The sequence below is a fragment of the Myiozetetes cayanensis genome, unplaced genomic scaffold, assembly GCF_022539395.1.
Source record: "Myiozetetes cayanensis isolate MyiCay16 unplaced genomic scaffold, myiCay2020 scf5-8, whole genome shotgun sequence".
Taxonomy (NCBI): domain Eukaryota; kingdom Metazoa; phylum Chordata; class Aves; order Passeriformes; family Tyrannidae; genus Myiozetetes; species Myiozetetes cayanensis.
In genome coordinates, this window is record NW_026087742.1 from 29,156,145 (window position 1) to 29,181,347 (window position 25,203).

The 25,203-nt window shown below is 41.1% G+C and overlaps 1 protein-coding gene across 1 annotated transcript in view; it reads right to left on the bottom strand.

Moving 5' to 3' along the window:
- The window catches only part of LOC126649514 (retinal guanylyl cyclase 2-like), a 41,085-nt gene continuing 15,882 nt past the window's right edge, over positions 1-25,203 (bottom strand). Inside the window, 12 exon segments of the mRNA XM_050333722.1 lie at positions 1-2,711; positions 5,612-5,702; positions 10,098-10,183; positions 11,218-11,312; positions 12,723-12,821; positions 16,162-16,336; positions 16,421-16,613; positions 17,228-17,391; positions 19,664-19,812; positions 21,672-21,821; positions 23,191-23,347; positions 24,242-24,418. Of these exon segments, the coding sequence (XP_050189679.1) occupies positions 2,685-2,711; positions 5,612-5,702; positions 10,098-10,183; positions 11,218-11,312; positions 12,723-12,821; positions 16,162-16,336; positions 16,421-16,613; positions 17,228-17,391; positions 19,664-19,812; positions 21,672-21,821; positions 23,191-23,347; positions 24,242-24,418 (1,563 nt within the window). The 3' untranslated portion in view covers positions 1-2,684.

Consider the following 25,203-nt stretch of genomic DNA (forward strand, 5'->3'; position numbering starts at 1 on the left):
TATAACATCAGTGGTAAAACCTCCAGCAATCATGTGGTAGATTCTTGTTGATAGTGGTTTCTACAGTGTGCACTTCACTACCCAAGAATCCACCAAATGCCTTGTCCACAGTCAGCTGAGAAGTCTGATGTGGAGTTACAAAAATTTACATTTGCTGCTTCCAGCCCACATCTTCCTCATTGCAACATCCAAACACTGGAGCAAACTAGGAGCAAACTAACAAAATTAGAGGCCTATACAGCAATCGTAGTTAGTATGAGAAGAAATCTCATGAGTGAACCTAAATCTATCTAAACAGAATAATGTCAGAAAAATATAAATATGTTTCATGGATTTCTAACAGTAGAGACGGTCACACTCAGGGATGAGTCCTTCGCCTCTTCCTGTTGAAATTAAGAGGAAAAAAAAATACCACTGGCTTCAAAGAGAATTAAGAATTATCCTGGGATTACTAAAGTCATCAGTTAATAGAACTTTGCTTCTCTTCTACCCTTTCCCACAGATTTACTATCTTATTTTCTAAAATAAATTCAAAGAATGTTGTTTATTTTAGAAGACTACAGGCTGAAGAAAAAAAACTGTACAGAAGGATGGATTGAAATCCTCTTGTTTCAGTCATCTTCAGATGGAACATTCAGGTTGGTTTACCCGCTGTGCTATGTAGCAGGACAGCACCTGAAAATGTTTTGTACGTGGGAAAATAATGGAAAAGACATGAATTATGGAGAAATTGTTTGATTTTAAACTCAAAATTTGTACAAACCAACCCAGATAATGTACCCCCCTGGAACTGTATACTGAGGTATATTGTGTCAGGATTCCCTGCCCACGTCTCTTCCACAGGGCTTTATTTCTGAATGAATTCTTGAACAGAGGGTGAGCAGAGGGCAGAAGGTGAAAGCTTTCCTAACCCTATTTGACAGCTCAAGTGTTGTATGAGCCTTTTAACAGATGTCATTCAAGGGCCAGCTTCTCCCACCTTGAATATCTACTCCCATCACGAAATAAGCAAAAACTTCTTTCATAAAACCATAGAGTGCCACAGAGTAAAATCTCATTATTGAATAATATTAATGCATTTCCCTTCTGATTTTGCTTTTCAGATGTTTATACTCCAAACAGCTCCTGCTTTGACAGTGTACATTTTATACTTGATACAGTAAAGAAAATACTATGTTCCTCAGTTTTGTGATATCTGACTCACCTTGTTCCATAAAGATATTTGCAATATCCAAGGAATGTTTGCCAAGTGGCTGTGGACTCTTATTTATTATCTGAATGGTAAAAATCTGCTTAGGTTGTTCTGATGAGAAGAGTTCAAACTGAGCCTGAGAAAGGTCTCACTGTCCACAATGAGCACCTTCTGGTGGTACTATTCCTTGAATTAACATACCTGCTCTTCTCTTCAGCCTTGAAGAAGAGAGCATAATAATTCTCAGAATTTTATTAGAAGCCAGATGTTGAACAGGAATAAAAAATCCAGAAGAGGCAAACACCAAAATTATTTGACCTTGATGAAGTGTGCTCTGTGAGAAGTGCCTACAGGCCAAATATTGACCCTTTACAGAAAGTTTTTTAACCACTGGGAGGCTTCCTTTATAGACAAATGCCTTAGAGAACACTTGGAGATTGGGAAGGAAAAAGCGTGATTGGTTTTAGGCCTTGCACTGCTTTAGTGGTGTACTCTTTGTTCCATCAGCCCCACTTTTGCAGGAAAAAAGTGTATTTTATTAGTATTACTCAGCTAATGGAACTGCATTTCAGTTTTGCAATATCTTGGCATTCTGTTTTCATCTTGCTTTGGGATAAACGCAGAAGATGTTTTGCAATTGGATCTGGATTTACAAAGATGACATATTTTGACATTTTGAGCAGAATCTCATTTTGGCATTTGAAATAAATATTGATTCATACCAAACCGTTTCAATTCAAAACTGGCATTTCAGTTTGAAAATAGCATTAAATTGGCACTTGCAGCTGAAATGTCAATTTAAAAGAGAATTTTTCAGCTTAAATTGACATACAGGAACAAAACATTTTGCTTCAGAATCTCCACCTGTGGGAGTGTAAAAATATTTTTTCTTGTCCAAAACATTTTTTCTCAATTGCAATTATTTTTATGAAACCAGAGTTTCCTACAACAACAGGAAAACAATTATTTAATGCAAAACAGTTAAATCATTTTAGCACTTGGCATTATTGTTCAAATCCAGGCCCAAGAGCAGCCAGACTTGTTTGTGCTATCACGCAGACTGAGTTAAAATATTTGAGTTCATCCTTGTGACAGTTGCTCAGGAAGAGCATCATCACTGTCATCATTAGCATCATTTTCCTCCCCAATAGACCCCCCTCAAAAAAAAAGCGCACACATACAGCTCTGAGCTGGTGCCCAGTTTCACAAGAGAAGATGGTCAAGATTCATCTGCCTGCTCAGGTTCACCCTCTGCAAGAGCCAAGAGGCTTCATTAATTCTACTGCTTTTGTGTGGTTGGGAACTAAATGGAGAGTGAGCTCTGTTGGATTGGCTTCAAGGTGTCAGTCCTGATCTTACTAATTCTTTGCTGTGCTCTTCTCAAATGTCATCCTCTTCAAAACTTGTATCAGGCTTCTTCACGCTTCCCAGCTCTTTAAAGGTTGCTTTTGTTAGTGTTCTCCTTGTGTCCCTCAGGACAGATTTCAGTTTCCTAGTTAGTACATCTGGCCAGTTGTGGCTGTAAAACAGAAGAGAGGAGAGGAGAGGAGAGGAGAGGAGAGGAGAGGAGAGGACAGGACAGGACAGGACAGGACAGGACAGGACAGGAGAGGAGTTGAACTAAATGGCCTTGAAACATCCCTTCCAACCCAAAACATTCTATGAATCTGTGATTCTATGGTCTTATCTGCTGGTCTATGGTTTGGCCAGCAACATGCAATTATTTGGGTGTTTACTGTATTTCCTGAACAAGAAAGAATCTTGAAGAATCTCCTGTTGCTAAGCTGAGTTCATAGCATGAGAGATCATAATAGAAAGAGAGTCAAAGTCTTGAAGAACCAAAAAAACCAAAACAAAAACCAAAACAAACAAACAAAAAAAAACAAAACAAAAAAAAGGAGAGAAAATAACTCCACCTGTAGGCTTATATATCTAAAGGTCAGCAAAGAGCAGTATAGTTTGTACTAAGATTCATACACATGGTTCCCTCTATAAACATAACAGCTACCCATCACATGGGGAGCGAAATCTCACTCCTTAGAACTCCACAATGAATTCTGAATGACTTGCGTGGACTCTTAAGTCTCATCTCCAAAGAGAGACCAACGCACAGGTCCTAGGGAGTCATTGACCTCTCTTGTGGGACAGTTCTCTGTTGTGTCTTGAATTTAAAGAGAGAAATCCCTTTCTCTTTATCAGAAGTCTTTTAAGATGCTACGGGTGGGATTCCTCTGCTTGAGGATATTATCCAGCAGTGTTTGAGATGCCATGGTTTATCCTACCCGGTCTTCAGCTGCTGTTTCCTCTACAACCTTACACAAGTGTCTTTACAAACATGGTGCTCTGGGCTGAATCCCACTCACATGAATGGGTTGGAAGGTACATGATAAGGTCACAGATCCTACCACAGGACAAAGTATAAGAGTCACCAGTGATATAGCCAAGAGATTTATCTTCTGGTAACTGGAGATGCACTCAGGTATTCCTCATGCTTTGATGAACATTTTTATCAAGATCCATCCAGAACCATCACTTCTCTTTGAAATAAGGTGTCCACCAAAGACAGCAGAGTTCACTGCCACTCATTCAAGGTTAAAGGATTTGATTCTTGAGCATGAGAAGCACAGTTGTGACCTTCCTCTAGATTCCAGGCCAGATGAATACTTCCAAATATAATTACTCCAAGATGGGGATCCCTATCGTATTGCAGCAAGAACCCTGTGGGACTGTCAGCTGTTTATGGTCCCAGACTTATAGGATCATGCACTGAGTGAATACACTATGGATCACTACATCTGAGATCCATGGGAAGTGTTCCTTTATTGTTATCAAGGAAAAACAAGGTTGTTGGTGACATATTCCCTTTCACCGTAACTGTCTAAAATAGATTAGCTGGAAACATCACTGAACCACCAAGTAGGCATGTTGGGGATAAATAGCTGCTGAGGACTTAATTGCCTCAATTGAAAGCTTCATGCACACAAGAAGGATTGAACTAGGACCATTGAAAAGATCCAGGTCTGAGTGCCTTATTGATTTTCCAGCTATTTCCCATGGATTGAGCCAAGTTGGCTACTGAGGACCTTCTCTTCTCCACAGTATGCTACTAATCAGTCTGTGGGTGATATAAGTACTAAACAGTTATGTATCAGTAGATGTGCAGATTTAGTCAAGCAGGGTTAACCCAAGTGAGAGATGCTCTTTGGCCTTGGAGGACTGGCTGGTACTCTTAGATGTAAATCAGCAGAGTGGTCTTCTGTGCCTTGGAGCTTATATTTAGCAGCGAGTGTTCTCATATGGTAGTGCTTATTGCAGATCTCTGCAGATTGTGCCCCATATTTAAATACTTTTTGTTTATTTTATTTTTACTTTTCTAATGAGGAATTTCTGCCCAGGTCCTCGACAGGGAGAACCTCAAAATTTAGAAATCTTTTAAGGGAGATAAACCAGCCTAGTAACACACCCTGAATCTTTGAAAGTTTTGTTGGGGAGGAGGAACACAGCCAAAAGTTATCTGCTGGGTTTTATACACATGGAGCTTTAGTCTTCACATAGTAATCTATCAGCCTGACATGGTGTATCTTAAGGGTTTGTAACCATCCTGTATCTAGGTACTCTGGGCTTTCATCCACCTCTCCTTTTTTTAAGAAAGTGAAAATTAAATACACATTAGTTCAGAGGAACTGAGCAGAAGCATTATTGATGTTTTTAGAGATACTATTAAGAAAATCTAACAGCACAACATTTTCAGGGGACACCATACATGTGCCTGTTTGGGTGTGCATGCTTTCATGCCAGCCTTGCTCTGGTAACACCTCCTTGATCAGACACCTCAGGTTATGCTGTAATACTCCACGTAACTTTGGAATTCCACCCAAATCATCCTAAATCCATTATTTCTCATAATTGTAGATACCATGATGATGAATAACAGAGCTGCATCCTATTTCATGTCATGAGATATGGAATTATACTAGGCAGGAGATATACAGTTACAGGAAAGCAATAATAGGCAATTTGGATTTTTTCCAGGCTTGAACAGTTTTATCACTGTGTTTACCATGTACTGGTCTCTTCCTGGCACAGTGCATATCACCATTCAACGGACTGATAATACACTGCAGGTAAACACAGTAATACTGTATGCCTTTCAGGAATTTATATGATACTAGGGCATAAATTTGCTAGGAAACCACCCAACAAGGCTACTACTATCTTTAGAGAGCTTCACTGCTGTTCTGAACACATTTTGGATGAGACATTTTAGAATAATAATACAACATATTAAAAAAATAGAAAGGAAGAAAAACAAAGAAAAAAGGGGAAAAAAAGACACTAAAACCAGCAAAGTGCAGACACACAACATGCAAGCAGACACTAAGCAGAAGAGCTACATTGAGACTGTCCTACAGCTACTACCTCAGATCTAGGCCCTTTTGCCAAGGCTTTTTCAGCTTTCCTCCTTTTGAACTCTGCAATTTCTTCCGGGAGTAACCCATGAGCTCTATACCTGCAGTGAACAGGTAGGCCATTAGAGAAAGAACCAGTTCAGTTTCATCAGTAATAAAGAACAGACTGTAACGTAGACCAAGTGAAAGGTAAGTGTCTTCTGGTGAGAAAAAGGAAAACAAATATTGGTCCTGGTTCTGATTTTATTTATTCCCATTTTGTATCCCTGCATCTTGACTTACTGCAAAAAGTGAGGTCAACTAATTAAATTTTAAGTGTCCAGAGGTTTCTTGGTACTCTTAGACACTTCTCCCAGGACAAGATGAATGACTTTGTTGATTGAGGAGCACAAACTATATGTCTGTCATGGCTGTTTCAGAATCTATTAGACAAGATGAATCCTGGGGGAATGATTCCACCGATCCTTCCCCTCATTAATTAAAGGAAAGAAAAGAACAAAACTGCTGAGAAGACCTCACCTTTGGTTGGTTCAGTTCCTGTCTCAGTGCCTTTTGGTCTTCCAGGGGTGTTGCTTTCAGAAGCTCTCATCTCTCAAAAGTATGGGCACATTTCCTAATGGAAATCCTATTTAACTGTCCCCAGAGATAGCCAGCTGTCTCTGAAAGCTTAGTATAAATTTAACAGCCTTTCCTGAGGGAGATCAGAGTCAAGTTTCAGCTCTTTTGTCAGTTCTGTTCTACAAATGCAAAAATGTCTAGTCAAGTTGTCCTCCTATTCCTTACGTAAATCCTCAGCTCTGGGAACATCTTACTTTTTTTTAGAAACATTAATCCCTGTTTATAAACTTCCTCATGAGTGCTGGAGCATTTAGAGCTCGGTCCAAAGGACAGGGAAGCCAGGGGGATATAATCCTGATGGGCTCAATGAGGAATGACTTCTGGGAATCTACAACTCAGGTGGGATTTAGCTCCCTGCCATTTGTCTCTCCACAACAGAGTATTTTCATCTGAGCCAAATATCTTATCTTCCCTTCTGAGCCAGTGGAGGGAAGCTGACATTGCTGGACCACAGGAGGGGTTTATGCCAAGGTAGATATCCTTAGTGAGGCAGAAGATCTGCACCTAGAAATGTCTGTTTCTCTGCACTGACTCTTAAAAGGTGTGCAAGATGACCAGATCAGATGGAGGCAAATAACATTTAATAAGATTAAATCCTGACTGTTGGAGGGAGAAGAGGAATCTTTGTGTCCAGACCCTTTATGCAAGAGGTAGCAAAATTCAGCCACAGGGTGAGTGTGAGTGGTTTGTTCCTTGAATCCACTTGGTAGGACTCACCCACAGAGGAGTGGAGGATGTTGCTGCCTGTGTCTGCACAATAGTGCAGCAGGTTGTGACCCACAGAAGGTGAAGACCTGACAAGGATATTTAGGGATGAAGCACAGTATGAGATTGAGGTCCACCTCCAAACATTGCTCACACAAGTATCAAATAACTGTGTGATAATGACTTGACTTTCATCCACAACTCAATAACAAGAAGAAAGATCCAGTGCAAAAATAGAACTTCCACATCTCCTGACCTCAGTAATGTCTGAGCAACTGAAGAGGTCTGGTTTTGCACCCTCCATCCCATTCTCTGGCAAAAGCCCTCTTTTTGGAGACAGCTGTTATTTTTCCAAGGTCCTCTCTTCCTACCATCTTGCTTCCAACAGCCAGCAGAAGAAAATCTGTAAAGTCCTGACTTTGCTTCCTTTCTGAATACTGCCTTTACGGTTTCTTGCTATCAGCACCAATTCCCTAACATTCTGTCAATTCTTCAGAAACCTCAGCTTGCTCAAAAAGAGCTTGTTTAAAAATAAAAGCTGAAGCAACCATATCACAAGTCAGACAGTCTTGTTCAAAGGGAGATGTCACAGCTTTCATTCCCTCTCTCCCATCAAGTTTCAGAGAATATTCTTCTTTCTCAAAATCATTATGCCACAGCCATGATCAAAATATTCCTTTTTCTTTATTTTTCTACTGTGTTAAGGGGGTCAGAAATAATTCAAAAAAAGGGATCGATTGTGAAGCAAAAAGCATCTGTCCTAAGATTTGGTGATCAAGTCTGTGAGTATGAGCCAGAGGATGTTTGGATTTCCCTAGATAGCTCTTGTTATATGTTATGTAAAGTTTATCTAGGAAATATTTTGATGCTGTTATATAAGTCCAGCTATGGAAGGACAACAGAAGTTTTTTGCTGCTGTTTGCCCAACAAGCTCTTTTATTTCTGATTTAAAAGAGCATCGGGTAAAAGACTTCAAATAGGAGCCTGAGTAGAAATCTTTCTAGACACATCATCAGCAGCAGCAACAGGAGAGGCTCTCTACCAATCAGCTCCCATCAGCTCAAGAGCCTAGAAATTAGGAAATCCTTATGAATGTATATGAGATCATGACTTGAAACTTCCATATTTGCCAACAAGAGAGACACAACTTCATTTTTGGGCCAAAAACTGAACCATCAAGATAAAGCAGGAAAACCAGGACATACTGTCTGACACCGATCTGATAACAGCACAGCTGATGCATGAGGTGCTTCTCCAAATATTTACCTTGTTCGAACAACCAGTTACTTCTTTCTGTCATCTGATATTTGATTTCTACAGGGTGTAACTTTCATTATGACACTTCACTAGGACAAATTCTGTTTTGTATAATTTTACTTTTTCCTCTGATTACTGTAACATTCATTCAACTGCTGCGTGACGATCTAGGGGGACAGAGATACTGCAAAAGAGCAGTGAAGATCTGCACCTTGGGACAAGAGCAGATCACCTCCCTCTCTGCAGTGCTACAGGTGGACTCGACAGAGGTTACACACGGATGTTCAAGACCTTGTGATCCTGGGTTCATGGGAACATTTTTTTACTTCTCTTATTTTATGCATGGACCTTATTCAATTTCTGCTATTTACAATCCATGTTTAGAAACAGCTGAGCCCTGCATAAATCTGACTTTGGTTCACAGGACCAGAGGCCAGGATCTTTGAGAGTGATGAAAAGAATCTCAACAGTCAACAGACCCATAAATCATGACTTTTAGATAATAAAACCAGGATGAGAGGAATCTACTCTCAAAGTAAAAGTGTAAGTGCTTCATTGGTTGCATGGTAAGCCAGCCCACCTGTGCTAATATGGCAAAATTCCTCCAAGTTTCATATTTCCTGGGCATAATGCATCATTGGTATCAACACACATTATTCAATAGCTCATTTCCATCAAGTATTAATAGTAAAATGCCTTCAAGCCTAAGAAATATTGTCTTTCAAAATTGTCTTTCAGTAAACTTCTATTTTCACCCTGACTGACACCCAAACAATTTTAAAATGATGTCCCCAAATACTGTAATACTGTAAGTTCCACCTTACTCCAAGAAAGCTCTGGGATGGCTCTGAGCATGGGCACTGCCCTGTATGAAGCCTCCCAAATAGTTGACTATTGCGTGTATTGCGTGCAGAGAGAGATAAAAAAAAGAAGTCTTCATTTTACTAGGAGGAAATGAGATAATACGTAGAACAAGACTGATCAGGAGAAGTCAGAGTCACTTGAGGACAGACCTTGTTTGTTGTCAGACCTCTGTCTCTGAGGTAGTCACTGTAGGATCTCTTTACAGTCAACAAAAGAGGCACCATGCAAGGGCAACTCATCTTCTAACACAGACGTCCAAGTAGGCCAATCAAATCAGACACCATAGCTTATATTTCTCTTTATTGACTATAAAGGGAGTCAAAGTTGACTGCTTTTAATGTGGGTGACTATGCTGTTCTTATAAAACAAATCTGACTCCTGTTTTTTGATGTCCTGACCCCAACATCCTTTCCAGGCATACAGCAGGTAACAGCTGAACAGGCAGTACTCTGTTTGCAAAGTCAGGCATGACAAAGCTAGAAAAATACTTAATAAATTTTGAGTGATCAATCTTTGCTCACCGCCACCTGTATGGAGGCAACAACATTAGGTCTTCAGTTACCTAACAGTGCCATAATTTATAACACAAAGTCTCCTTATTTTTCTATTAGAGCGAAAGGAAAGAAACATATTTATATGTTGGATGAGGTTGGTGTTTTCCACAGGAATTCTAATGGAGGGAGAGAAAAATCTGAGTGTCACCCATACACTGATGACAACAGACCTGAAAGTGTCCGTACCTGTGCGTCTCCCATGTGCACACAAAGTACGAAGGAAATTAAGGAAGGAACTCCCTGGTGCTCAGTCTCCGAGGGAGTATAGGGGAGAAGCAGCAGGTTTCCAGGTCACTTCTTAGGAACTGTGACTAAGGAGAGGAAATGAAGAAACCACACCACTTCTCAGTCTCAGTACTATGCCTGAACATACAAGTCACCTAAGGGAAATGATACAGACTTTGCAAACAGATAACATGGAAAGACAGGTATTCAGCCCGCAAACTCCAAAAAGGACCTTTTACTGAATGTGTTGAACAGTGATGAAGTCACACTTACCCTGGCTTTAATTCAGGAGGTTTAGGTAAGGGCTTCAGAAAGCCTTTTTTCCCAACCAGCCAATATGTGTCTTCTACTCCTTTACCCTAAAATAAAACCAAAATTCCAGATAAAGAGCAGCTTTCTGAATGCCCTCTGCTCAATATGTAATTTCCTCTGGATTTCTCTGGCTTCATATATATCCAGAGACAGACCATGGCTTGAAATCTTGGGCGGTCCTTCAGAACAACTCAGGAATTATTTGAATTTCATTATCCTAAACCAGGATATTCATTATCCTTTTTGAAACTGTCATTTACAAATGACCCAAATTGATCTGGGCCATTGAAACTACACAGTTAAACAGAAATGGGAAAGTACAGGATCTCTAATCATCTTATTTGGCAGTACTAGCATTATTAATTGAGAGATTTTACAACTCTTTCTGGACTGAGTATCAGAATATAACTATCCTCTCCCACTACTGATGATTTAGCTTTTGAGATATGATACATCTGGTGAACTGTAGGCATCTATATCAGAGCCAATCACCCTTGGCTGAAGAAGTGGAGGAAATCATTCATCTTCACATAAACTGGACTCTGAAATAATTTTCTAAAGTGCCAATTTATCTCCACTAACTGTGTAAAGATTTCTTTCCATTGACTCAACCTGGAATAATTACCTCTGATCTCCACTTGCAGACATGTGAACTCAGATGGGATGATTCCACTTGTCAAGAAAGATTGTTGAGGGGCCCGAGGCTGTATTCAGAGCTTTAATTCTAGATGCTTAAGGCAAGTAAAGATCCTAATTTTGTCTATTAACTGTGCAAGGGTAGAAATGATGGTTGAATTATTTAACACTGTCTTATTGGGACACTGTGAAAAGTAGCAGCTTCTGTTAAGGGTGGACTAAATAGAGTACTATATAAATACTTATATCCAGCACATACAGCTGATTTCTCAATCCCACAGTCCTTCAATAACCATCTCATGTACTGAAACAACTGGAAGGGACTATTTTGGAAGGATTTGACAGAAGAGTGGTGGATGAAGGCCAAACAAGAGCTTAATATGTAAACTCCTTAAACAAGAAGACTCCCTTGTGAGGCTCTTCACGCAGCTCTGGCCCTTCTTACCCTCAGTTCTGTTTTCCCTCTAGGTATGATTTCATAGCCTTCATTCAGACTCCGAAGCGTATCCACTGTACTTTGGCTGACATGAATTCTGTAAGCTGGGAACAGAAAGCAAAACAGCTGGATCACTATACTGCACACAGGCTGCAAATTCCCCACTGCTTCATACTGAGGAGGAGAAGGGCTCCAAAGCATGCAGGTGCGTAGCTGGTGTAGCTGTGTGGTGCTCCTCTACATAGAGTTCAATGCTGACTGATGGATCCTACAAGGCAGGGCTGTAACAAGCACAGGGGCAGGGGAGATCCACGGTGGGGGCTTCCTGGAGATGGTTACCAAACACATTAACTGCGGAAGCCCAGCTCAACAAAGAGAGTAAGTGAATTTTCCAGTAACACTGTCAGCTGGATTGCTGACATTTACCTATTTCCACAGAATAACTAGGGAATGGGAAAGACAACAAAATTAACTAACTGTCCTGCTCCAGACACCCAGAATAATTTGAAAGTTGGGATGAAGAGCAGAGACATGGAGTTTGCAAGGGAACATAAAAAAAATGTGGCTATGATTTATATGACATATCAATGTGGATATGTCTGGGCTTTCAGTAATTTTTCAGAGCTACCATTAATCTGTGAAAAAAAATGCAAAGGTGGAGAGCCCTACTGAATTCCCATCTCCCCCAGTTTGTTTCACAGCCCTTGCTGGAACTCACTGAAATTTGTTATTGTTATTCTGGTGTGAACAAGTGAGGCAATGTTTCTAAAACTTTTTTTTCAAAGAAAAGTTCAAAGATACTTTTCTTTTTTTTTGTTTTGTTGAGCTTTTATCTCAATTGTGTCAATCACATTCCCTTCTGTCTTTAATGATGTAGGATGAGCCAATTCATTTTTTTTTTTCATAATAATCTAAAAGAAGAACATCAGTTGGAGTATGTAGAGGAAGGTCACATAGCTATGAGCTACATTTCCTGAGAGACTAACCTACAATTTTCCTGTTGTTATTTATCTATATGCATTTCTACTGATGTACAACAATGCTTTTGTACCTGCAGTTCTCCTGCTGCCTCCATCTCAGTGGGACTTTCTATGACCAAAGGTATCATGGAAGCAATGCCCTCGTGTGCTTCAACCCTTGCTTTGTAGTGGTCATGACTGGTAAACGCATTATTTTACTGTGCAAGAACAGCTCTGAATAAAGGGTTCTCAGCACTGACTGAAAGCAAGATCCAACCTATGTCAGAGAAAACTAGGGCAAGATTCATGTTGATTTTGGTTGGTGGGATTCAAATTAGAGGACTGTAGCTGAGAAGGCAGGATCATGAAGGCAGGGTCTTAAAGGCTGACTTACAATTGCAAAGCTGATGCCCTGTCCTTCAGGCTGCTTTGAATTTTGTCATTTGACTTGCCCTTTTTTCAGTTGCAATGCTTACAATTACAGATGTGCATTTCTTCATCTCTCTTGAGAAGTTAGTTCAGCCATCCACCCCAGGGACTGTCCCAAATACTCACGCAGGCCCGTGGACTCCATCCGTGACGCCGTGTTCACCGTGTCTCCGAAGAGGCAGTACCGTGGCATAGTCAGCCCCACCACACCTGCCACACAAGGACCTGAAAGACACATCATCTGTGTAACCCAGATGGTACTGCACAAATCTTGGGGCTCACTGACAAACAAATCTTGTCCTCTCCTCTGACACCCAAAAAGCCACTTGGGAATACAGAAGAAGGGTTTTTTTAAAGATCTCACTGGACTCAGTGCTTGCTATAAGCAATCAAAAATTAAGCACTGCTCTGGATTGCACACTGGTGTTTTATGCCTGAGAAAGACCATGTGTGGTAGGACCTCAGTTTACCATCATCTAGGACAAGTTTGTCCAGAGTTCATGGAAACTCAAGGACTACTATAATCTCACTTTATAAAGACCTTTTTCCATGTGAGAAAACAAAAGTTTGGATCCTATGATATGCCCTGTATCCCACTGAAACAGGATTAAAAATCAGCCTTGGAATTCCAGAGGTGCTGGCAGCACTCTGGACCACCCTGTGTCCCCTCCTTGGAAAGAAAAACATCATTAGCTTGCCTTTCTAGCCAAAACCTGTTTTTTTTTCCTTTATCTCATTCTTTTTACAAAATCCATTCACTTCCAAAATAGCTTCCAGAGAATTGGTGCCAAGTTCGCAGAAGAGGTATGTGTGCAGGATTCACAAGAACATGCACACACTGACAGATGAAATGTGTGACAGCCAAATATCACAGACAATTGTCATCCCCTTGGCTTAGCTGATGTTTAGACTGCACTCTGAAAGATAAGATGCTAAATTTCATCACCCACAATATCAAAATATGAGGCCTGTAAAATAAATGCAAAACCAAACAAACAGAAAAATCAGTGTAAGGAGGTGTGGGGTTTCCTGTAGAGAAAAGACGGGAGACACTGTATTTTCCATTAGATGCATTTATGAGATATGTCTTTGCCTTTTCAATGTCATGATCACTCTGAGTTAAGATTTAGTATAACTGATATCTAGGAAATCTTTTGCCATGCAAGTTTACAAGAGATGTGAACATCGTACATCATCAACACTACCTGAAATGATGCTACAGATAAGGTTGTATGTTAAAATGTTGGAGGTTTTGTGGGTTAAAACATTTGTTTTTAAAACAGTAGTAATAATAATTGTAGCCCAATTTAGAAGTGATCGGTTACTTGTTTTAGTACAATGTAATTTTAGTGCGATGTATTTTTAGTGCGATTTTAGTCTTATTTACAAAAACTGATTCTTTCAGATACATCTTAAGGACAATGAAATTCCATAGCTGAAGGTTATGGGGAACTTTGCAAGGACCCCTATTGCTGTGACCTCTGAAAGGTTGTTGCTGCACAAAGCTACCAGATTTTAATATACTTTATGGGGATGCAAACTGAGAGGTGAGACAGATTTTAACTCTTGCCTGATAAAGCACTGCTAGATTAAAGATTAGAAAAAAAAAAAGAGATAAGAAGAATACCAAAAATGTTCATACTAAAAATGTTACAAGGGCTTAAACAGCATGTCTAGATCAAACACAGCATGCAGAGACTGATGGAGATCATAGAAACCCAATTTAAGGTTTGGTTTTTTTCAACTGTCATTGAACCTTGGACAAGACACTGCTCATCAGAATCTCTTCCAATTTAATTCCCATCCTTATCGGTACTTTCTAATTTGTTTCACGAAGCTCCTTCTGTAGTAGGTGTTGCAAGGACACAAAAAGATGGTTCCTGTCAAAAAAACACTCCTAACTGAAGGGGATTTGATTCCATCTTAAGAAGCACAAGTAAAGGGAGCCAAGCTTCTACTGTTGTCAATGGAGGCAAGTCAATGTGATCAACTGAGCTGTGAGAGCCTTTCTACACCTGCACCTGAACAGCTCTCCAGGGCTCACTTATGTGTCCTCAAAATTAATGCAGGCTCCCTAAAAACCCTGGAAACACCTCCATGTGTGTGCCTAAATTCAGATTACCTACTCAGTCAGTGCAATCATCTAGCCATTTCTGCGAAGCTCACAACCTAGGAGAGGCCAGATTTTTAGGGTGAGGTACTTATGCAGGAAGTTCCTAGTTCAAAACCAGCCCTACAGCGTAAGCATTTCCAGAAGACTTCTCTGTGTTGAAAGCATCCAAGACTTAATTCACTCACTGCCTTCACTGCCTGGGTGTGTTCTCCCTTGTCTAGACAGCTTCAGCAAAAGGCTAGCAAAAATTTTCTGGTGGTAAATCTCCCACAGTAACAACTTTCAGAGAAAACCAGACACTCTGTGATGAGGATGTTATGGCCTAGTTGTTTAATTACACAGGTTCACAGGTTTGCTTTGAAATGGTTCTTTGCCAGGGCTTGCAAGTGTCAATTAATGAGGAGTTCTGGCTAAGACTTTGCAACAATTGTCAGTGGTGCTACAGACTTTAGGAATCCAGATCAAAGTACAGGGTTGACTGGTAGAGAGCCTGACTGATAAACAAATCTTCAACCTCAGTGGAAAAGCTTGTCCTCTCACCAGTGCTCTCCCCAGATGTCCAGCTCCCACCCAGATATGGATGGCATGGAAACAGCTGAGTCAGCTGAGTTATCCCGGACATGCAGTGAAGTCAAGAGTGGAGAGACAAGATTCCAGGATTCGTTTAAAGCAGGAGAGAAACTGCAGACCAAACCTTGGTCTTCTTGTCTTCTTTGCCTTACCCATGCATTGCCACAACTGGACCATGGACATGGGCCAGCAGATTTTCCCAGTTATGTAGCTCTTCATTGGGGTTGAAAGGACATGGGCAGCCCATGCTCAAGTGGCATTTACTGCTTTTTCAGAGAGGTGATCATGAGCTTTCCTTGACACCACTTTCCAGAGAGCAGTTGAACTGCATAACTGGAGGTCACACCCGTTCTCCATCCTTTCCAGTACAGTGAAAGTGTCAGCCAAGATTTCCTCTGCCCCAAGTGCCTCCTCAATGCTTTCATGATGCTGACGATTCCCTCTTTGTGCTTTTTTTCTCAGTAGAAATAGGGTCTAGGGTTAATCAAACTCTATTGTCAGCTCACTGGCTCAGAGAGCTGGATTGCTTTGAACATGGATTTGTGGCTGCTCCCATGACAGTACAATGCTGCCAGATCTGTGCAAAACAAGATCTTCCTTCTGCTTCTTTAGTAAGAAAACAGCAACTCCTCCCCCTCCTCCTCTCACACCCAATACAACAATTCTTAGCAATTCTGCATTCCAGATACTTAGAGTTCATAAAAACAAGAAAAAATATAACTACCCCCTGTACACATCACCTAGCGATAGATTTTTTTGCAGACTGCATGGAAGACACATTGCAGAACTGCTGTCAGCAGGAAGCAGCAGATGTTGCACATCAATTTCTTCTCTTTCCGTGTTGAAAATGTGCTGCTTGTGCAGGTGGGTGCTGCTGCCTACCTGTGTGCAGCCCGATTCGTATCCTGAGGGGAATGTCTGGCATATGCCTCATTTTGAATGTTCCTACTGAGCTGAGGATGTCCAAGGACATGTTGGCTATCTCAGCCGCGTGCTTGTTCCCATTCCGTTTTGGTAGTCCTGAAGCAACCATGTAGGCGTCACCAATTGTCTCCACCTAGCAAATACCATTACATTAAAAAAATAAATTAAAAAATTTGAAAAAGATGGGAAGGAGACATAGAATAAAACTACTCCTCACCTTGTAAACGTCATGATTTCCAAGAACAGCATCAAACAGCGTGTAAAGGTCATTCAGGAGGTCAACTACTTCAATGGGCTCACTGAGGGCTGAAATGGATGTGAAGCCCACAATGTCACTGAAGTAGATGGTAACCTGGTCAAAATACTCCGGTTCCACAGTGCCGCCAGTCTTGAGGGCTTCTGCCACTGATCTGAAATAACAACACCAGCAAAGATGGCAGGGCACAAACCCTTTTCTAATAATAATAATGGCCAGTCTTCGCGAGCGAAGATCCGGGGAAGGTCTTTCCACCTTCCAGCCTGCGCATTGGATTTTTTAGGTGAGACACAGTGTGCGCGGAACTGAGCCCACCCTTTAATCCTAAGGTTCATCTGCCGGGGCCAAGCGAGCTTGGACAGTGGCAGCGAGGTCCTTAGGACGTAGGTGGGTTGCCTTTAAGGGCTAACGAGCCCCACCTGCCCGGGAGTGGCCCTGACCGGGAATCGAACCCGGGTCTCGGCGGTGATAGCGCGGCGCCTTTACCACTAGACCACCAGGGGCTCCAAACCCTTTTCTACTGTATGCCCAAGAGCTCAGACTCATTTTTCCTACTTGTTTGGAATATCTTTCGCTAGATAGAAAGCTCTATGTGGCTGTAACAAGTACTGATTAAAGTTTCTTACTTTGATTGGAAGGTGCTGGCCAAAATTGGAGGTCAGCTGTACATTGTTGCTCACTTCTGGGGAATATTTTTAGCCTGTCTAGCCATGGATTATTTAGTTTAGTTTGGGTTTTTTTTATACCACCTTAAGTACCAGTACTTACGGGGGAAGCATTTGTGACAGCAGTTTTTCTGTCTTCTGTTTTTCAATCTCGAGCTCTTCGGTTCGCTCCCTGATTAAATCTTCCAGGTTGCTTGAGTATTGCTCAAGCATCCTGAGCATTGAGTCAATGATATTAGTCTTTTTCCCTTTGTTGATTGTTTTGAACTGGAAAATAAAACTGGAGAGTTATTTGTCCACCTCATTACACCACTGTAGCACTCTAAGTCTGGAGAAGAATGAAAAGTAAACACTTATTTTAAAGGTTCAGTGCTAAGGACTGGTTTTATCAATGGGAAGAGGTAAACAGTGAAGGAAAAAGGCAAATTAGAAAGTGAATTTGCATCAATAGCGATAGAAGCTGCCCAGGAGCATGTTGCTCATCTATGAGCTTTCAGTGACAGTTCCCTTACATTACCTTACAGTAGTTATCAATATTGTTGTTAAGTAGTTTTATCAGGCTGCAATCTGATGGGGTTTGCAATCCCATTTATCCCATGACCAATCTTTAAGGTAATTTGCAAATTTTTGCATTCAGGGTATTAGCAACACTTACAACCTGCTTACATATTACTGTACTTAAATCCATCTTTGCACGCTGGCATGTGTGTGTATTTCCACCTCCATTCCCTATTCTTCATTAAGTTGTAATTTCTCCTCCTGGCCTGAAGTTGAACCTCTGGAACCTTTGGATAATTTGTGGCTTCTGAAGCTGCCTTAGATTCAACAGTGGAGTCACTGGGTCTAAAATTGTTCCCAGCTTCATAGAACCAAAAGGTAAAAATTATGGATGTTTGTTCACTTGGTGTCAGACCAAGTAAATCAGTAGATCAGTAATTATTGGGTAAGAACCACCTTGTGAGGGAGCATGTGTGTGGGGGCGAAGGGCTAGGCTGGGTCTGCAGGCACATGATCTGTAGCCTCGTGGTAGGAAGGCACATGTAAGGCCTGTAGCCAACACAGCTGCGCCCACAAAGAGCACATGGCAGCACTGAGACCCAAGTGGCTGGGCTGTCAACCAGCAAGGCCTGCCTGGTAGCCTGCCCACACTGCACCCCCTGGAGCCTCTGACTGGGTGCAGAACTCCTCCCTTTGGCCAGGAAGACACTCATGTGGTCAGTGAACCAAAGGTCCTGCCTAGAAAGAGAGGCCACAGTAGATAAAGCGGCACATGTAAGGTCTCCCTTTTGCCTGGTGTCCTTGAAGTTGTCAACATGTGACCTTCCAGTGGAAACTATATTTTTTCTCTTAATCTCTCTTCCTTTACTCTTCCTCTTGTGGGTAACAAAACCACCTATTCTCTGTCTTTCACTTAAGTTGTGGGTATCTCATTTAAGTTGTATAAGGTTTTGTGTTTGCTGGGTATAACAAAAGTTTCCTACTCTATAGGAAGACCCAGTAGCCTGTTGTAATACTTTTGTGAAGTTGCATGTGATCTCTGTAAAACCCATTTTGGTAAAATGCCTATTTTCTCACCAAATTTTTTTTGAAAAGTCTCTTAGACAAAATGCATCTTTTCTCCAGACATGAACTCAAAGTATCAAAAAACCAGAGCTGGTTGCAAGAGTTCATAGGGGCAAAATCTCTTGAAGTCTAAAATTAAAGTGTACACCCCATAAAGCTAGCCTGGGATGTAACACTTGGTTTGAGGAAATGGTTTCAAGTTGTGTCAAGGAAGGTTTAGATTGGGTATTAAGAAAATTCTTTTTTTCACATAAAGGGTTGTAAAGCATGGTAGCAGACTGTTCAGGGAAGTGGTGGAGTCACCATCCTTGGAGCATTCAAAAAACTTGTGAATGTGGCACTTAAGGACATGGTTTAATGACAAACATAGTGGTGGTGCTTGGTTGGTTGTTGGACTTGATGGTCTTGAAGGTCTTTTCCAACCTTAACAGATCTGAAATTCTATGATCTTATAAGGACATAGGAACTGCACTACTGGATCAGAAAGGGAGTTTATTTTGCCAGTACCTGCCCATAAGACTGGCCAGTAACAGATGTCTGGGAAAGCTGTTCAAACTGGGCTCAGGTACAGTCATATTTCCCTGGGATGCTCTCCCATCCTCCACCAATCTGGAGCTGAGAGACCTCCTATGCCAAAACATCGTATCTTTGTGTTTAACAGTCTTTGGAAAATTTTTCTTTTACTCACCTTTTAAAAACTTTAGAAGATTAAAAAAAAAATATATATATAAAAAAAGTGCTATCATAATTTACAAATCATTGATCTCCATGAGACCATCTGTGCAGGTACACTGCAGATGTGAAGACATCAAGCCCATGTCCAGGCTGCTTCACCATCCCAAGGTCAGAACAAGTCTAGGGCTCTTCCACTTCTTCATTCTTTAATAACTCAGTCAAAGAAAAAAACCCCAAACAACAAAACACTTCTCTGCCAAGTACGAACAAAGGAATTACACCCTCTGCTGTATTCACCGACCTTATGAAATACCTCCTCAAAGGTTGGACGTCTTTCAGGGGCTTCAGCCCAGCATTGCTTCATTACCTGGAGGCACGTCAGGGGGGCCACCTCAGGGGCTATGTTTGGGCGGCACAGAGGAGGGGGTTTCTTCACTTTCTTTATGATTTCTGTGACAAAGAGAAGAATGGGAAGCATGTTCTGAGATGGAGTGCTTTGATAGGGGCAAAGGACTTTTCACCTGTCCCTTGCTTGCTTCTTCAGCCCTTACTGTTACTTCTCAGCACCCAGTGTCTGTGTCAAATGAAGTTGAGGTTTCTGCTTTACTCTGTCAGGAGTCTCTTGAAGGATTTAAAAGAGATTCATCTGCTTTCTTGTCCCTGGAGAACCAGGTTATGAGCAATAAGGTGGTTGGATGGGGAAAGGATGTGTGACAGATGGATGCGTGAGCCTGCAGGCTTGTATTTAATGAACTTCCCTCTGACTCTCTCTACTAGGATCAGCAGTCTTCTAAAACAGCAGAGGTTTAATGGCTGAGCCCAGACAGGAAGAATAACAGCCTCCGTCATTTCATGGTTAACTGGGAACCAGTACGTAGGAGGTTATGGGAATGGAGACAGTGGAAACAATATTAAGGGGGAGAGTTTGGGTTCAAAACAACATCTGGGAAATTGCTCCCTATCTAGAGGTGAAATGAGATTAATAAGGAACTGGGCTTGGGCTTTCAAACCCTGAGAAGTCAGTCCCTAAAAAAAACCCACCAAAGTTACTGTATTTGGAAGTTTCATTTTGTGTAGTGCAGAGCAGTCAAATGGAGTGGAAATCACTCTCTCTGGCAGGAGCTCTGCATTTCCACAGCTGTTGCTGTGAGTACCCAAAGCTTTTCAGCGTTGACAGTTTACTTTAAGGTTCTTTAGTTCATCCCACCCGTCTCCACCAAATAAAATAATCGAAGCACCCAGCCCAAATAAATCAACAGGCAGCCAAGGGGAAATGCCTTCCCCAGATTGTTTTAAAGTTCACACCACAAGTGAAAGCCCCTTAAGGATTAAGATGCAATGAGTAGAGATCCATCAAGCTAGGAAACTGGACTGAACTGTGTTCATATTTGTTGGAGATTTTGCAAGAGGACAAGAGCTAATCACAGCATAGGCTACATCATAGGTCCAGCTCTGATTTACAGGGTGGGATACAGCTTAATTATCATTGTCATTGCATTGTTGCACCATCTTCAGACTCAGCAAGGTCAGGGCCCCATTTTTTCAGGCATTGAAGTGGTAGTTACTGAATGGCCATACCCTACTTGGTGATGGACTCGCTTAAAACAGGTTGAGAACAGGCTGTCACTAAAATCAGCTCAATTTAGATTGTTCTCACTCTCTCCCTGTTCAATTTCTTGTGACCCGACCCAGACTGCAGTGACTTTACTCTCTCCATGTATGCACAACATGGTTGCACAAATGAACAGTTCCCACTGAGCTTATCTCTTTGCTATTTCTGATACAAGTCACCTTATATACAAGTAAAAGGTTAACGATATATCACTTCAACCTCTGTTGAAGAGAGAACCTCTTTAAATCGGGAAGAATTAAGGAAAAATAGATGAGCAAGTGGACAAAATTGGGTGCTTGCAAGGGATCCAGCTCAAAAACCTCAACCCCCATGATGTATGTAAAAATGGGCTGTCAAGTGAAAAGTTAAGCAGTGGGAACCTATGGAAAATTCTGCTGTCAGGTTTCAACCCATACCATGGTAAAAAGTTGGAGTTTGGACAGGGAACTGGAGGTGCTGTGGTGGCCTGACTGAGGTCCGCCCTGAAGCATCTTGAGGGGTACCCAGAGCCCCAAGGCTGTGAGTGGAACTACACAGGTTGATGTTTATTATGCATGTTTTGTTGAAAACAAGCTTTTGGTACTGAGAAAGGCCATGAGATTGATACATTATTTCCATATCAGTGTTTTAACCCAGGGGCTTGACAAGACTTTTTCTGAGTGCTCCATCCGAAGCCTTAAAATATACTGTTGCCTACCTTCAGCTGAGAGTTCTGACGTGCAGTATGGTGGACCCCGAGCAACTACTTCTTGTAGGATGATGGCAAAGCTGTAAATGTCTCCTTTGAACGTGCCTTTTCTGCGCATGTCTGGGTCCCTCAGTAACTCAGGAGCTGTCCAGAGCAATTCTAAAAAATTCCAGAGCATCACGTTTCTTACACTTGAGCTCAGACTCTTGCAAAGTAAGTGATTAAAGGAATACCTCATTTCAGTCATTTGAGAAAAGGTTGGAAAGTCCTTAATTATTTACTGGACCAAATATTTTACTTCTTGTGATGCATTAGAAATACTAAACTTCCCTCCTGACAAAAAAATTGAATTTTCCAGATTTCACTCTACATTTAAAAAAAAAGGTTCAGTACCAACAAATTTTATTATATAACACCAGCCTTGAAGTTCAGCATAAGAAGTCACCTCACCATTGCCAAAAGGTTTAAGGTTTTTTTCTTTGATATAAAATATCTCTGAGACAAAATGTTGGCACTTCAGCCTGGATTTCTTGTTACTCTTGTGTTTCTTTTAAAAAGCAAACAATTAATAACATTATTTCTGTAGTACTTCTTAAATGAAAGTAGTTTATGCAAAAGTAGTTTGTGACAATCGGAAGCACAATCAGTCTCTGTAATCCAACAGTTCAAGTGATGCAAAACACAGTTGTAAAACATATCCAGCCTCATGAAGAAATGAAACTTGAAACTGTGATATTGTTACCCTGGTAACTGTGCATTCTGAATAAAGGGAATAATGAACATTTCAACTACTGCAAATACATTTAACTTCCGTAAGGGATGAGAAGGTCTTCTGTCTGGTAACTGCCCTATCTGAGACACTGGAAATGTGTAGGCTTCAAATCCCACGACAGAAGGATCGAAACACGACCTACTACTTGAAACCATGTTACAAGAATAAATTGGGATATCAAAGGAATCCCAAGACAAGGGGCAGGTGAAAGAAATCCTGTTAAATCTCCAAACCTGGTCCCATGAGATGTTTTTCCTGAGTGGTGGGAATCTCATGTGGCAGCCTTTGGAAACTGTCATGTAGAGGGCCTATTTCAAAGACATCTGCATAATTTTGTGTTTCAGATGGCTTCTTTTAACCAAAAGGCTCTTTGCATGTGGGTTAATGTAAAACTTCAAATATAGGGCTTGGTCTAAGTATGTGAAGCCAATTCTACTGGTCACAGAAATTCAGTACTGGTAAGATTTCAGGGACAGTTAAATCCTGCTCCAACTGCAACAAGCTTACATTCTGTCACGACTTACAATAAAATCTATTTTCCTTACAATGACACTCTGTTATTCACTTCACATTCAGGAAGTCTGAAAAGAACTTAGCTTATCCTTTCCTATAACAGTGACATGCAGGAAACAAGATGTCATGAGATTGAGAATGTAAATCCTTATATAGCCACTGGCCTGAAATTGTATTAGGACAAACATTTGTTAAATCAATGGAAAAATATTTCCAAAAAGAATATTTCCTCATGTCACCTACCTTCTGGGGATGGCTGAACATAGGGGCATTTCTGTGCTTCTAAGAGCTCATTATAACCGTAGTCGGTGATCTTCAGCACAAACCGGCCATCCACAACACAGTTACGAGACTTGAGACGTCCATGGGCAAAATCTCGGTGATGCAAATATCTAATTCCCTAGGAAACACAGGAAAAACCCGAGGCTGTTCCTTAGGATTTATATCATTAATCAACATTCAGAGACACCAAGCCAAAGTGTCACCTTAGATGGCATCAGATAACAGCATTGACTTTATGTCACATGCAATCATGATCAAACCAATAAACTACGGGAGAGGTTCAGAAATGGATTAGGAACATGAGCTAAGTTGTCTGCACCATAAAGTAACATTGGAAAGGTCTGACAGCTTTAGGAACAGTCAGATGCCTCCCTCTGTAGCCCTAGGACTCATTGCACTTGTAAGTTCCATTTTTAGGCAAGGGTAAGAAAGCAGGCACAAGTGGTACTCAATGGTTAGGTCAAAGGAAGCCATGAAGAGCTGGATACCCTTATCTAGCTCCCTCCAGGAGGTTCAAAAGGTGTATCATAGGCTGCAAGAATGGTTCTGGCAGTCTATCCTCTGAAAACCACCTGTCCCAGATTGCCAGTTTACCATTATGGAATGAAAACAAATGGGACATGATTGGAAGGATGTGAACACTCTGCTAAAGGGACTGTATGTTTGGTTCTATAGTGGATGCATTTCTGATTTATAATAAGATAGGGCCTTTGAAAAGTATGAATTTGTCACAAAATTCTTTGTTCTAGGTGATCAGTTGCAACCTGATGTGTAGTTTAAACCTCTTATCCTGCTGTGTAGTCTTTAGTCCTGTTACCCCAAATAGTGCTCCTCTCAGATGGTAATAAAATTAGCATAAGAGTTCTCCATGAAAGATGCTGCATATCTATATAATTACATTTACATTGGTTTTCCCTGCATTACTATAAAAATCCCAAAGTTCTGAATCAAATAGCTCAGTCAATATAAAAGTCACATGCAGATCATACCTCAGCAGGAGCAATGGACTTACTTTAATTAGATCCATCACAAGAGAGGACTTGAACATCCAGTCTAGTTTCATATCTTCATTTCTCAGCAAGTCCTCCAGGCTTCCTCGGGAGCAGTACTCTGTCACTATGGCAAAGATGCCACAGTCAGAGAAAAAGCCCAGGAAGAGATTCACATTTTCATGACGCAGATCTTTCATCTGAAACAAGACAGTGAATCACAGCTAGACCAAGTCAGCCAGACATCTGCTCCGCAGCTTCTTGATATCATTAGATGTCCTTAATCACTCTTGTACTCCCAAACAGCCTTCCATACAAGGATGGGGAAGCAAACAACCTTTGTGATTGTTGTTTTTGGCTACTCAGTGCTCTTTTCAAGCTTTGCTTTCCTTTGTCTATCCATTGAGACAAACAAAGAAAGATAGCAAAAGCAAACTGAACAGAGATTTGTTTTCTGTTTAGACAGGCCAGATTGAATCTTTCAATAGGCCAAAATGGCTTTGCTGGGGTAGATTGAGTTCAGCATGTGGCATCTTGCTCTGGGTCTGGTCTGATTTGGAAAGCAATACCATACCTAGAGGGTCCAAAGTTATCCATCAGTGCTGCCTTTGGAGACATGCCCTGGTAAATTTATTGTATTTATATGCATTAAAATGCCACTGCTATGTTAGCGATAGCTGTCAAAAACTAATGGCCTTGAATATGGAAAATAAGTATGCTTTCTTGTCATTTAGTAATGATAATAAAATTGAAGACTTAAACTTTTAACAGGCATCTTAGGTGGAGACACAAAGCAAATACCAGAGAAATGCAAAACTGTCTCTGAGTCATACTGTCAACATATAATACATGGAAGTGTCTATCAGTGCCTCACACTGCATGGGGATGAGCTCCCCCAAACCACTCTGCCTTTGCAGGCAAGGTCACTTGGAGGATTCACTGTATATTTAGCATTGTAACAGCTTTGAAGTGGCAGATCCTGGGT